This window comes from Eriocheir sinensis, chromosome 14, assembly GCF_024679095.1.
Source record: "Eriocheir sinensis breed Jianghai 21 chromosome 14, ASM2467909v1, whole genome shotgun sequence".
In the NCBI taxonomy this organism is placed as follows: Eukaryota; Metazoa; Arthropoda; class Malacostraca; order Decapoda; family Varunidae; genus Eriocheir; species Eriocheir sinensis.
The window spans coordinates 22,334,418-22,349,310 of NC_066522.1; the positions used below are offsets into that span (position 1 = coordinate 22,334,418).

General features: G+C 45.2%; 1 protein-coding gene and 1 long non-coding RNA gene across 2 annotated transcripts in view; one reads left to right on the top strand and one right to left on the bottom strand.

Annotated features, from left to right (window-relative positions):
- The first annotated feature begins 1,349 nt into the window (after positions 1-1,349).
- LOC126998661 (juvenile hormone esterase-like) lies at positions 1,350-14,680 on the top strand. The gene is made up of 13 exons (XM_050860636.1): positions 1,350-2,016; positions 4,872-5,018; positions 5,920-6,082; positions 6,839-6,912; positions 7,246-7,357; positions 7,696-7,919; positions 8,776-8,965; positions 9,484-9,579; positions 10,436-10,539; positions 11,184-11,349; positions 11,632-11,749; positions 12,019-12,184; positions 13,306-14,680. The coding sequence occupies exons 1-13, from the start codon at positions 1,474-1,476 to the stop codon at positions 13,480-13,482; spliced, it is 2,280 nt and encodes a 759-aa protein (XP_050716593.1). The 5' UTR covers positions 1,350-1,473; the 3' UTR covers positions 13,483-14,680.
- LOC126998667 (uncharacterized) overlaps positions 4,926-14,893 on the bottom strand; it is a 101,898-nt gene continuing 91,930 nt past the window's right edge. Inside the window, exon 3 of the long non-coding RNA XR_007752961.1 lies at positions 4,926-5,052. This is a non-coding gene — a long non-coding RNA (uncharacterized LOC126998667). The remainder of the gene's footprint in view (positions 5,053-14,893) is intronic.

Here is a 14,893-nt window from a genome sequence, read left to right on the forward strand (position 1 = left end):
TAATAGCTAAACAACGAGTATACTTTGAAATATATAAAAAAGCCATGTGAACTAAAACCCAGAGATATTTCTAAGGACGCAGAAAGAAAGAAAAAAAAGTCTTCATCGTAACGTAACACAAGCAAGCTCTTCATACCTCGTTCCTTGATAGCTAAACAAAGAGTATACTTTGAAATATATAAAAAAGCCATGTGAACTAAAACCCAGAGATATTTCTAAGGACGCAGCAAGAAAGAAAAACAGTCTAGTCATCCTAACGTAACATCAGCAAGCTCTTCATACTTTGTTCTTTAATAGCTAAACAATGTACTATACTTTGAAATATAAAAAAAAGCTATGTGAACTAAAACCCAGAGATATTTCTAAGGACGCAGCAAGAAAGAAAAAGTCTAGTCATCCTAACGTAACACAAGCAAGCTCTTCATACCCTGTTCTTTCATAGCTTAACAACGTAATACCTCTTCGTCTCATCAGCTCTCCTCCTCTTACTGATAATCTTCTACCTCTTAATTTCCGCCGCCATGTTGCCTCTCTATCTTCTATCGATATTTTCATACTGACTGCTCTTCTGAGCTTACTAATTGCATGCCTCCCCCCCTCCCGCGGCCCCGCTGCACGCGACTTTCTACTCATGCTCATCCCTATACTGTCCAAACCCCTTATGTAAGAGTTAACCAGCATCTTCACTCTTTCATCCCTCACGCTGGTAAACTCTGGAACAATCTTCCTCCTGCCTTTCAAGAGAAGGGTATCTGGACACCTCTCCTCCCGAAATTGACCTCTCTTTCGGCCACCTCTTTGGATTCTTTTTGTGAGCAGCGAGTAGCGGGCTTTTTTTTTATTGTTGTTTACTTTTTTGTGCCCTTGAGCTGTCTCCTTTGTTGTAAAAAAAAAATACAAAACAAAAGTAATAAGAACTAAAAGCCTTGCATGCCCCCAGAGACACTTCTAAGAACACCGTAATCTCCACAGCTCTTTAATAATTGTATAAGTGTCTCACATCCACACCTGTTTTTACGTATACCTTGAAATGCTAGCAAAATAATGTGAACTGAACACCTTACATGACCCAATAGATATTGCTAAGGACACCGCAACCTCCACAACTCTGCCGTTACATCAGCACCTAACACTTCTTTTTACGTATACCCTGACCTAGAAAAAAAAGAGTAGAAAGGAATGTGAACTGAACACCTTGTATGACCTCAGAGGCATTTCTAAGGACGCAGTAACCTCCACAACTCTATCATCATTACATAAGTACCTCACATCACATTTTGTCTAACAGTTAAAGGACGTGTGCTTGGGATATAAAAAAAAGGTAAAACCGTGTACGGTTCACACGGCCCGGCTGGGAGAAGAGAAGCCCCCTATCAGGCAGGCCCTCCACGCGGCCCCGCACTTACTCGGCCCGCAGCGCTGAGGCAAGACTATCGGTCCTCACGCCCTCACGCCCCGCCACGAGACTGAGCCATGCGCGGGTGTACAGTGTTGGGCCTGTGTGTGCTGGCCCTGGCCCTGGGTGTGGCTGCCGCCGCTGTTCCGCCCCTGGGGATCGCAAAACATGCTGAACAGGCAGAGGCTCCGTCCGAAATCGAGGAGGAACTAAGCTACGATGAGGAGGAGTATGAGGAGGACGACGCGGACTACTATGAGGAAGCGAAGGACCTGGACGCAGACCTACGCACAGACGGAGAGACAGACCTATCCACTGAACCTCCAACGACGACGGTCACTACCCCAACGACGACCCCAACGACTACTACAACCCCAACGACTACCACAACCCCAACGACTACCACAACCCCAACGACTACCACAACAACGACCAAAATTACTACTGAGCCAGTGCCGCCCCCAGTCTCCACGGCCACGCCCCCCGTCCATTACGAGCTGGAGGTGGGGGAGCTGGGCACGGCTAAGGGGGTCGTTCTCAAGTCGTTCAAGCAGAGGGATTTCTACGGCTTCATGAGTCTCCCCTTCGCCAAGCCGCCCGAGGGGGAACTGAGATTCAAGGTGAGTGTGTGTGTGTGTGTGTGTGTGTGTGTGTGTGTGTGTGTGTGTGTGTGTGTGTGTGTGTGTGTGTGTGTGTGTGTGTGTGTGTGTGTGTGTGTGTGTGTGTGTGTGTGTGTGTGTGTGTGTGTGTGTGTGTGTGTGTGTGTAGGACTGTCCTTTTTGCTTTCTTTACTGTTTTATTAAAGGTACGGAGGTAAGTCAGTGGGTGCAGTCATCACTCTGAGTAATTCTGGTAAAAAAAATATGTATAAAAGAGCTGGCAATCGCGAATAAGCACGCAAGCAAGGCAAATTTTAAGTGTCAGTGTATATCATCAACGACTGGGCTATAAGAAGAGGATCCCCTACTTAAACAACGTCCTAGGAATATAACCTCAGCGAACGTCGAAGGGTGAATGTATAGAAAAAAAGTGTTTGCAATTTACTCCCTTCTATAAAAAAAAGCCAGGGAAGAAAAGTCTCACAACCGGCTCCAGATGGGTCTTGAAAGAGCTGAAGTTAAAGGGACAAGAAAGTACAGTAGAAAGAACTCGCTCTGATTAGATATTTTTTTTATAACAGTTTAGATTTATATAGTAATCAGTAAGCAGTGCGCATCTATCTATCTCTTTATCTATCTATCTATCTACCTCTCTATCTACACACACACACACACACACACACACACACACACACACACATAGACTCTTTACTCCATAGGTACTTTTAAGTTTGTAGTTTTAATGATTTCCCTATATAATATGTATATTTTCAGCTCTCGAACTGCTTCTCCTTAAAGAAACCGTATTATTATTATTATTATTATTATTATTATTATTATTATTATTATTATTATTATTATTATTATTATTATTATTATTATTATTATTATTATTATTATTATTATTATTATTATTATTATTACACACGTACATACATTCGGTCGTCGACATGCCATACGAAGAGTCTTGAGTAAACAAGGATCTTAAGAGGGTAAAGACCTCGCAGGGACCGTCAGGTACGCTGATAGTACACTGATAAGTACTGGTGACGCGCTGCCCCGCCCACTACTCTCGGGAAGGCCGCGCGGCCGAACCTGAGCATCAAGCTGTTATCTCGTCCTTCGTCTCCTTGCACTAAAACTACCCTTCCAGATGGACCGCTATCATTATCATCATCATCATCATCATCATCAACAACACTATATTTACCTTGATATGGATGGAAATGATTTAGATGGAGGGACGGAATTGAGAGAGATATGAGGCAGCTGGGTGTGGACGAAGTGGATACAGGGGACAGATGATACTGGCGGCAACCTACCAGAGTGGCCGACCCCAGTAGTGATTAAGGCAGAGAAAAAGATGGATGGGAATGTTCACTTGCAGGACATGAGGACTGCCTTTCCGCACATCTTTTTTGTTTTTTTTTGTTTTTTTACAGCAAGGGAGGCAGCTCAGGGTCGAAGAAACAAAAGCAACAACAAAAAGGCCCGCTAGACGCTGCTCCAACAACAACAATAACAATAACAACAACAAAAAAACAGAACGAGAGGCCTGAGGAAGTGTCTTGGTACTCTCCTTTTGAAAGAGTTCGTCATTGTTCAGTCTCTGCCACACTAACCGTTCTCTCCCCACTTACTCTCACTGCCAGGTTCACTTAATGGCTGTTCCCTGATACTCTTCGGTAGCGCCAAAAATATCGAGACACTTCTCCACCCGAAACTAACCTCTCTTTTGGCTACTCCTCTTTACACTCTTATATAGGGGCAGTGATTAGTGGACTTTTTTTCTCTCAATCATTTTTTTGACCCTTGACCTGCTCCGTTTACTGTAAAACAAAGAAAAACTATCACTTATAGGTCCAGCCAGTACTGACGACAAGAATATATATTTGCCATACTAATGACTCCCAGAAAAGACCTCTACTAACGCCACCATCAGCAGTAATCCTAACAGAGCTTTTATTAGACGGCACAGTGATCGTAAGCCCCCGTGGGTCTGAAATAGGGCGAGGCATCCACGGGAATAAAGAAAGATAAGCTTGACCTTGTACATCCCGCGTTCAAACTTATGGTCACGGCCAAACTCCTCTTACAACAAAGCGATATCAAACACTTAGCCTTTTTCTACTCTCCAAGCGAACACAAGCCGGGTGTTGGTCTGTGCCTGTCTCAAGAACACCGATGATAGTGTAATCTCGTGGCTGATAACCGACTAGTTTCTGATCAAGAGGGCTCCAGCTATCACCGATAATTAAACTCTCTACTGCATTATCGGGTTAGACTGGGGAAGTTTATAATTTTTTTTCTTATACTTTTTCCTGGTTTGAGAGTCGTTGGAAGGATATCTGGTGTGTGTGTGTGTGTGTGTGTGTGTGTGTGTGTGTGTGTGTGTGTGTGTGTGTGTGTGTGTGTGTGTGTGTGTGTGTGTGTGTGTGTGGTCTTATTCCCTCTCGATTGATCTGTCTATCTATTTATCTATTTTCCATGTATTTGTCTATCCGTTTATCTATCCAGTCTTCTTTCTTTCATTCTTTCCCTTTTTCTCTAATTCTTTCTTTTCTTTTTTATTTCTCCCTCCCTTTCTTTCTTCCTTCCTTCCTTCTTTCATTTCTTTCTTCGCTCTTTCCATCCTTCCTTTCATTCTCTTTCTTTTCTTCGTTCTCTATCTCTTCATCTCTCCCTTCTTTTCATTCTCTTCCTTTTTCTAGTTAATTTCCTCATTTCTTAATTCTTTCTATATCTTTCTCCTTCTCATCCTTCCTTCCTTGCCCTTTCCTCCTTCCTTCTCACTCCATTAGTCTTTTCCCCACCCAACCAGCCATTCAGTTACACTAACTACATCTTTCTCCCACTCTCTCTGTCTTTCTACCCAGTACCCGGCGCCATGGGAAGGACCGTGGGAGAACAACTACTACGACGCCAGTTACCTGAGGGCTCGCTGTGCTCAAGGCTCCCTCGTCTTCACCGGGATCATCAGCGGCAGGGAGGACTGTCTGCACCTCTCTGTCTACACGCCTCTGGTCAGTCTGGCGGCAGGTTGAGGGCGATGGGCGTCTGTGGAGTGGAAGAGATATGATCTAGTAAACGGGTTGGTAGATAGATACGTATGAAGATTGGAAGTTTGACTGATAGGTTGATAGATGGATAGATATATACAAAGGAAGATTGCTAGATAGACAGATAGAGATTGACATATAGATAGTGAGATAGATAGATAGATAAAGATTGCTAAATATAAAGATGGAAAGATTGAAAGAGATAGATAGATATAGAGATAGAGAGCTTAATAGAAAGACTGTTATATTATAGATAGATAAATAAATAGAAAGCATGCTAAATAGAATGATAGGAAGACAGATAGATAGATAGACATTAAGAGAAAAATTGGAGGCTAGATAGAGAAAAAATAATGATAGCTTGGTAGTTGAATAGATGTAAGTTGTAAAAAGAAGAGGAAAGGTCTAATTCAATTCAAGGAGATGGCTCAATAATAGCCTAAAAATACTTCTTCTCTAGGTAAGCATTGGGTATTTATCTATGGAAATGTTGTGCCACTTTGCCGAACATTTTCTTCATCAACGGTCCTTTATTTTTTTTTCTATATCATTCTTCTATTCATTCCCGTCAATGTTTTTTTTACCCTCTACGTCTTTTCTTTTTCTATGTCGCTTCTCTATATCATTCTTCTGTCTATCTGTTTATCACTGTTCCGTGTGTTTGTCTATCCGTTGGTCGGGTCTGCTTTCTATTTTCTTTCTTTTTTCCATTTCTCTTCTTCTGTATATCTTATTTTTTACTTTTCATCTTTCTCCTTCCTTCTTTCATACTTTCCTTCCTTCCTTTCCTCCGGCGACGACACACGCTTAAGAGAGATCATTAGCGTCAGAGGTAAGGTCCAACCGTCGTCTTGTTACCCGGCAGCTGCCTGAACACCTGGGCGAGGATCAGCAGAAGGGCCTCCCGGTGATGGTGTTCATCCACGGCGGCGCCTACATGTCCGGCGACTCCTACCTCTACGTGCCCACCAAGCTCATGGACCGCGACGTGTTGGTGGTCACCGTGCAGTACCGCCTGGGCCTCTTCGGTGAGTGTAACGCTGTTGGTGGTAGCGAGTGTTCTAAGTGCTAATCGGTTCACGGATAGAGAAAGTCATATCCGCCAGGGTTACTTTATTTGGACAAACTTACAGAGATCATGAGTACACACATAAACACCTTTTCTTTGTGTTTTGTGTGCGCTCATGATCTCTGTAAGTTTGTCCAAATAAAGTAACCCTGGCGGATGACTTTCTCTATCCGTGAACCGATTAGCACTTAGAACACTAGCTACCACCAACAACGCCACGTGCTTTCGCTAAACAGTCTTGTTGAACTCACGTGATGTAGGGAATGTGCCGCGCCACGTGCCTTTACAAATACAGTTACGTTTTGTTTAATCTATGGGATGCAGGGAGTTAGGTCTTGATGTGATCTAGACATCAGTAAGACCCTCAAGTTCCTTAGTCTCCTCTTCCGTGAGTGTCGCGTAATGTGCCTCACAAATCAACATTTACAGCCGCGTCTTGTTTAACTCGTAGGGACTTAGGTCATGGTGTGATATACAGGACGCACAAGTTATTTTTAGTTTGGTACAATGAAGGAAGGGATGCAAGTAGTCTGAGCCCCGATATTTCATAGATAGTCGCCCCTTGGTATACATAATTATGTGAACTGCAAATGTCACTCCCACACCCTTCCCTCCCACCAACCCACCCCCACCCCCACCCACACACGTACACACTCACTCCCCTCCCCCACTACGCACACACACGGGATTGTCTGATGTGAGTCTTGGGTTGCAGGATTCTTGGCGGGCGGAATTGTGGATGCACCGGGGAACATGGGCTTGATGGACCAGGTGGAGGCGCTGCGATGGGTAAGTTTTATTTTCTCTTTCTCTCTCTCTTTCTCTCTCTATCTATCTATCTAACTCAACAATGTACTCGTAGATATACAGTATTTAATCCGTATTATGCCTTCCATTCCTCGCTAATTCAGTCTATCTTCCTTAACCTGCCAGCACTATTTCCCTTTCCTCCTCTTTCCCCTTCCCACACCTCACCCTTTCCTTTGCTATTTCATTATATATCATTTACCCTGCCACTACCGTTTCCCATTGCTCCCATTCCCTTTTCCTCTCATCCCACCGCTCGTCCCTTCCTCTTCATCCAGTGCCTCGCCTAAATTCTCTGCCCTGTTCTCCCTACAGGTCCAGAAGCACATTCATCACTTCGGCGGCAACCCTGACTTGGTAACAGTGTTCGGCCAGAGCGCGGGTGGTGCCAGTTCCTCCTGGATGCACCTCACGCCTCTCACACAAGGTAGGGATAAAATTTTCCTCCCCTTGTGGTAATTCTAGAGGACAGGACGGGATCGTTCTGAGACTTACGCCCGATTCTCAGACTTCTTACCCTTCTCCAAAGCCTCAAGTCTCTGTCCCTTGGCTATGGTGTGATGAAGCTGCAGTAACTGGTCTTTCTTTAGCTTCTTACCCTTCTTCATAGCTTCGAGTCTGTGTGTACCTTGGCTATGCTGTGATGACGCTGCAATAACTGGTCTTTCTTCAGTTTCTTACCCTTCTTCAAAGCCTCAAGTCTGTGCGCCTTTGCTTTGTTGTAAGAACGCTGTAACGACTGGCCTTCCTTTCCCCCTCCCCCAGCGTCAGCCGAGCCGAACAACAACCGGCAGCTGCTGCACCGCGTCATCCCTCAGAGCGGCTCGGCGCTGGAGGAATGGACGCTCGATAACACCCCAGAGACGTCTTTCCTCAACACGGCCTCCGTCATGATGTGCAACAACACCAGCTTCACCAAAGAGGACATGGTGGCGTGCATGAGGGAAGCGACCTACGTGGAGGTGGCCAAGGCAGGGATAAAGATCTACGTGAGTGTCCAAGATGGTTTTGTTACGGCCAGGGTGGTAGGAGGGAGGGTAGGAAGAGTGGTTGAGACTAAGGGGGTCAGGGATGGGGGGTAAAATGTCGAGTCTCAAGATCTGTCTCATAAAATTGCGTTCACTGTTCACTCCTTGTCTTGTTTTCCTCCTTCTTCTTCCTCCTTCTCTTTTTTGTTATGGCCAGGGTGGTAGGAGGGAGGGTAGGAAGGGTGGTTGAGACTAGGGGGGTCAGAGATGGGGGGTAAAATGTCAAGTTTCAAGATCTGTCTCATAAATTTGCCTTCACTGTTCACTTGTTTTCCTCCTCCTTCCTCATTCTCTTTTTTGTTATGGCCAGGGTGGTAGGAGGGAGGGTAGGAAGGGTGGTTGAGACTAAGGAGGTCAGGGATGGGGGGTAAAATGTCAAGTTTCAAGATCTGTCTCATAAATTTGCCTTCACTGTTCACTCCTTATCATGTTTTCCTCTTCTTCCTTCTTCTCTTTTCTGGTCCCTATCGTCCTTCTCATCCTTCGCTTTCCCTTTTCTTGTTCCTATATCGTCCTGCTCCTCCTCCTCCTTTCCTTCCTCTTAATTTTTCTTCTCACTCGTCCTTTTCATTTCCTCTTCTTGTATATTTTCATTTCTATCCCTCATTGTACCTTCCTTTCCTTTTACATGGTTCTCTTCCTCCACACACACTCACGAGAACCTGACTAGTCTTCTTTACTTTCTTTGGAAGTAGATATTGTGGGAGCCAGAAGCGCCTTAGGGTAAAACAAAAACCTATATCCATGTCCTATACAAATCGTTTAATATATCCGCTTGGTTCTGTCCCTCCGCACTCACCCCCACCCCCACACACAGGCCGACGACAGGCATGCGGGGGGCCTCGGCTTCAGGGGTCTGTGTCCGGTGGTTCAGGAAGGCATGGAGGACCTAGACATCGAGCTGGTCATCCCCAAGCAGCCGCGGGATATCCTGGACAACGCGGAGTTCGCCAAGATTCCTGTTATGTTCGGGAGCCTGAGGGATGAAGGCTCTCTGATTATGGGCCGTGAGTAGACCCATGCGGGAGCTCTTGTTTATTATTATTAGTGTTGTTGTTGTTGTTGTTGTTGTTGTTGTTGTTGTTGTTGTTGTTGTTGTGCTTCTTCTTCTTCTTCTTCTTCGTCTTTTTACTATTACTGTGATTGCTCTTATGGTCTTGAGTCTGCTTTTTCTTTTCTTTCTTTTCCTTTTTTCGTTCAATGCGTAAAATAAAATTGTAGGATTTTTGTTGTTGTTGTTATTGTTGTTGTTTTGTTGTTGTTGTTGTTGATGATGATGGTTAAGAGGAGGAGGAGGAAGAAGAGAAAGAGGAGGAGGAGTAAGAGGAGGAGGATGAGGAGATGAGCAAATGGAAGAAGGAAAAAGAACAGCAAAGAAAACAAACAAACAAAAGAAAAAAGGCTCATATATGTAAAAACAAAACGAATAAAAAAATGGCTCATAAAACTGAAAACGAAACAAAAAATGATCTGCTCTTCGACTCACCCTCTTAACCACCCTCTTCCCTTACCCTCTCCCCAACAGTGACCTACAAGGACTACATGCTTCCCAACGGCCACAACGAAAGCGACTACGACTTTATGCGGTACGAAGCTCTGCCGCTACTTCTGGAGGCTTTTGGTGAGTGCATGTCCAGCTTTCTAATGTAAGAGGTACCTATACCTAGTTTCTTCACTCTTTTTCTTCACTCCCTCACTGGTAAACTTGACGCAATAATAACCTTACTTCCCTGTCTTGTACAATCTCCACCGCTGTACCTGGAGGGCTTCGGTGAGTGTATGTCTAATTTTCTAATGCAAGAGTCACCTGCTTACCTTCTTCACTCTTTTTCTTCCCTCTCTCACCGGCAAACTTGACGCAATGATAACCTAACTTCCCTGTCTTGTACATCCTCCACCGCTGTATCTGGAGGGCTTCTGTGAGTGCATGTCAACTCATTAATGCAAGAGTTACCTATGCTTAGCTTCACTATTTCTTCCCTCTCATGTAACATAAGTTTAAATATTTGTTGATCACAATGTTTAAAAAGATTGGCTTCGTTTCGACTCATCCGATGGACTAGGAGATCTATGGAAAAAGATTCTTATTTCTCGTGCAATGAACAGACAGACACCGAAGCAGTAACAGTGGCAGCCTAGGAATTGTAGAAGTTTGTCAGGGCACAGTGATATAACTAAAACCTTTTACTGATGCAGGATGAAGAACTACACTGAACTGTTAAGAGAAGTAAATGCCTATCTATTATTTCCTTCTATTCCTCCCTCTTCCTCTCTTTCATAATTCTCTTCTCTTCCTCTTCATTTATCTTTTGTTTTCTTTTATCTTCCTTCTTCTTCTTCTTCCTCTTCTTCCTCCTCCTCCTCCTCCTTTCGTTGCTACATATTTCTTGCAGTGAATTAATTATAGCTGGTGATGGTGATGACAGTGATTGCGCTGATGCATGACGCGAGGCCTCTAATCTCTCTCCCTCGCCCAGGCATCGATGACAAGACTGCCTCCGTGTCCAGATCCATGCAGATGACCTACCTCCCCGACGCTGAGATGGGCGACTGGGACTCCATGATAGGCGGCATGATCGACGTGAGTGACGGTGGGGCGAGGGGTGGAGGGTGGAGTAGAGCCATAGAGTAGGAGAAGGCAGAGCCATAGAGTAGGAGAGTAGGGGCGGAGCAGAGCCACATAATAGGAGAGTTTGGACAATTTCAACAGGCGAGTAACGGGGCACCTCTCTACCCGTAAGTGACCTCTCTTTTTCCCTCTTGTTCTGTTTTTTTTTAGCTGGAGCGGCGTCTAGCGTTTTTTTTTTTCTCCTGTTTTGGTTTCCCGCCCTTGAGCTGCCTCCCTTTAACCTAATCTAACCCCGTGTGAGATTTTACTTGGAATATTTTTCGTATTCCGTATTCATTACTTACTTATTCGTGTTACTTTGTGGTTAGCCGTAAAAGAAATAATTCATCACAAGCGCCACGTTGTTACCAAAACTGATGCTGGTTCAGTAATATTTATCTGTGCTCTGGGTATAGTTCCTCGAGATCCTGATGATACCAAGAGAATCCCCCCAAAAGACTCCTATAGCAGCATCAGTTTGACTTCCACGCCTTCTTCTCGTCCTTTTATGACTGTACTCCGGTTCCATACAAAAGAAGAGCCACCTCAGTTCCTCTTTCCATCCCCTCCCGCCACTTCACATACTCACGCCACCTTCCGTGTGTTCCGGTGTACAGCTGAGCGGCGTCATGTTCCTCAAGTCGGGCCTGTGGGAGCTGACCCGCCGCGCCTCCCTGGCTGCCCCGGAATACCCATTCTACTTCTACTCGTGGGAATATGAGGCGGACGACTCTCTTTTTGACTGGATCTTCATGTCGGTGCCGGACATACCAATGCCCGGAGGTAGGAACACGAGAGGTGGAGGAGGAGGGGGGGGATGATGATGATGAGGAGGAGGAGGATGAGGATAAGGATGAGGATGAGGAAGACGAAGAAGAGCAGGATGAGGGTATGGATGAGGATGAGGATGAGGTGAACGAAGAGGGTGATGATGATGATGATGAGAAAATGCTATACAGATGGAGAACAAAACACACACACACACACACACACACACACACACACACACACACACACACACACACACACACACACACACATCCTTCACCTGCCTTTCCCTTGCAGGTGTGAGCCACGCGGACGAGCTCCTCTACCTCTTCCATCTTCCCAGCGACCATGACGACCGCCAAAAGATCATGGTGGACCGCATGACCAAGATATGGACAAACTTTGCCATTCACGGGTAGGTACTATGCATTCTGGCTAGAAATCATGCGAACAGGGTGCTGGGTTTCATTTCCAGGAGCGTAAGCAATATAAGCACAGAAGCAGTGAACCCAACACTACTTGAGATGTCACTGGCTGAAGTCATCCTCAAGCTTTACTTAATCTTATCTTAAATCCTCACCCCTTCCCAGCCGATCTTACACCCTCACAAATTTCCAATCAGTCCTACATCTTCACCCCTTCCCAGCTGATCTTACACCCTCACAACTGACTCCTCCCCGGCAGCAACCCGACACCCGACGAGGCGATGGATGAGCTGGAAGGCGGCGTGGAGAAGTGGCTGCCCTACGACCCGGAAATGCCTTACTTCATGCTGGTGCAGGACAACTTCACGATGGCTGTTGACTACTCTACACGTTGGAACTACCACCTCAACTCAACCACGGACACGGTGAGCAACGCGGCCGAGTAGCTTGCTCTCACTTTACACATATGCGAGCTTTGAATTCCCTATACTGTTTCAATGGACTGCGGTTACTAAATGAGTGGGCTAGAGAGGTTGCGATACTGCAGCTTACTGTCTGTCAGGTCATGGTAGGTAGTGGTAAGGGTTAAGATTTAGTGTACCAGCTATATGATTCCTAAGCTTTACCATAAATCAGCTGACATCTCCTCTATGCTTCCTTGGGCTAGAGAGGTTGCGATACTGGAGCTTACTGTCTGTCAGGTCAAGGTAGCCAGAGGTAAGGGTTATGATTTTGTGTACCAGCCATATGATTCCTAAGCTATACCATAAAACCAGCTTACATCTCTCATTTCTAGGGGAACAACGCAGGCTGGGTTACTACATTTATGGGGGTTAGGTTACTGTCTCTCAGGTCATTCTAGGTAGTACGTATTATATTGTACTAGCCACATGATTCCTAAGCTTTACCATAAAACCAGCTTACATCTCCTCTGGGCTTCATTTCTAGGGGGACAACGCAGGCATGTTTACTATATTTGTGGGGGTTAGGTTACTGTCCCTTAGGTAGCACGTGTTATATATTAAGTGTACCAGCCACATGATTCCTAACCTTTACCATAAAACCAGGTTATATTTCCTCTAGGCTTTATTTCTAGGGGAACAACGCAGGCTGGGTGACTATACTGGTGGGGGGTTAGTTTACTCTCCCGCAAGTCATTTAGTTTGCTAGCCACATGACTCCTAAGCTATTCACAATAAAACTAGCTAACATGTACTCTGGGCTCCATTTTTAAAGGAACAACGCAGGAAGAAAACGGATTCCAACCCAGTGACTATGATTATTTAGTTCCACATGTATACCACCATCCATCCAATTTCGTCCACTCACCTATCCGTCCACCCTAAGACAGTCAGCCGTCCACCCCTCACACAGTGGATTCCAACCCGGTGGCTATGCTTATTTAATTCCACATGTATACCACCATCTATCCAATTTCGTCCCCTCACCCACCATACCACCCTATGACAGTCAGCCACCCTTCACGCCACGTTGAATAACACTGATTTAGGATTACTGATATTTTTTTCCTCGTCCTCGCCGCCAGTCCACCACCACTATGATGCCGGACATGGTCAGCCGCGATGCCTACGAAGAGATGAAGGAGTCCAGGACGGATTACCAAATAGCGACCGGCCTCCTCGGGATCCTCCTCGGCTGTGCTCTCATCCTCTTCGTCATCATATATGTCAGGAAGCGAAGGAAAACGAACGCCATTGTCTAGGCTACGAGGGACTGGAGTCGAGTGCGTGGATAAGGCTCGGGCGTGACGGACTCATAGCGCCGTATTTTTTAACTTTTCGGTCCCAAGCACACATATTTGACAAGGATTTCGTACGCGTTTTGGGCATTTTCCTGGGTAGTTCAATAAACCTGGTGGTAGTCTGACCCTTCGTCTGTACCATGAAGGTGAAGAAACGCTCATGAAAACCCGATAACTCTCCTTCTCGGCCTCTGTACGTAGCTGATGTGAGAAACTGAAGCATCTAAAATTACTGACCATATTCGCAAACATTCCGGGGCTCACTCACCCATATTTGATAAGACTTTCGTAGAGGTTGTTGTGTTAGTACTTCCATGGGTTGTTTTATGAGCCTCGTAATAGCTTGATAAGGGTTCTGCGTCATGTATGTGAAAAAGCGTCAGAGAATGCGGGCCTTTAAAGCCGATTTCACAGTCCAGCACAGTGTCTTCGTAACAGCCCGAACCAAATTATAGAATCCCATACAATCCAAAACGGTGAGGTCTTCGATGCCACACTAAGTACACAAGACTTTTCCTGTATAGTTTCATCAAATTTGTGAACTTAAATATAAACACCAGACACTATACGAGGAAATTTTCAAGGCTCTGGTATTGGTTTGGGAGCTTACTAACCCATCATGGGGAACTGTGAAACTCTGGCCCTTAGTCACTCGGGGACGTATTCCCGAAGTCTCCGGGGGTATGTGGTCCCTGAGTGAAGACGCTCGGCTGTAACTTCGAAACTAACCACGGAACGTTCTGAAAAATACTCTCAAAGTGATTTCCACTCAAAATTATCTTACGTAACTCCAAATCTTACCTAACCAAACCTAACCTATCCTGTTCTGTTCAAGAATAAGCGGCATATACCCGTACAGACTTCGGGAATATGCCACTCGGGGTTATTGAGGCTTCACTAACAGGGGTGCGAGCCTCAGCCTATCCCCGCAGATTCCCCCGCATGTAAGAGTGTTAGAAGAGGCACGCGATATTTAAAAACCTATATGTGATTTGTCATGTAGTCTGTAAGCAATCATCCAATTTCCCTATTGCACATTATTTATACGAAAAATACCTAATCTCTCTCTCTCTCTCTCTCTCTCTCTCTCTCTCTCTCTCTCTCTCTCTCTCTCTCTCTCTCTCTCTCTCTCTCTCTCTCTCTCTCTCTCTCTCTCTCTCTCTCTCTCTCTCTCTCTCTCTCTCTCTCTCTCTCTCTCTCTCTCTCTCTCTCTCTCTCTCTCTCTCTCTCTCTCTCTCTCTCTCATGAATGAAATGACTGTGGTATGTTCCATAAAATATATAAAATCACCTCTGGAAGGTGATGTAAATATAAAGTTATTGTAGAGAATTAAAGGCTTTACAAAATCAGTGTTTGGGTTTCTCCTCGGTCA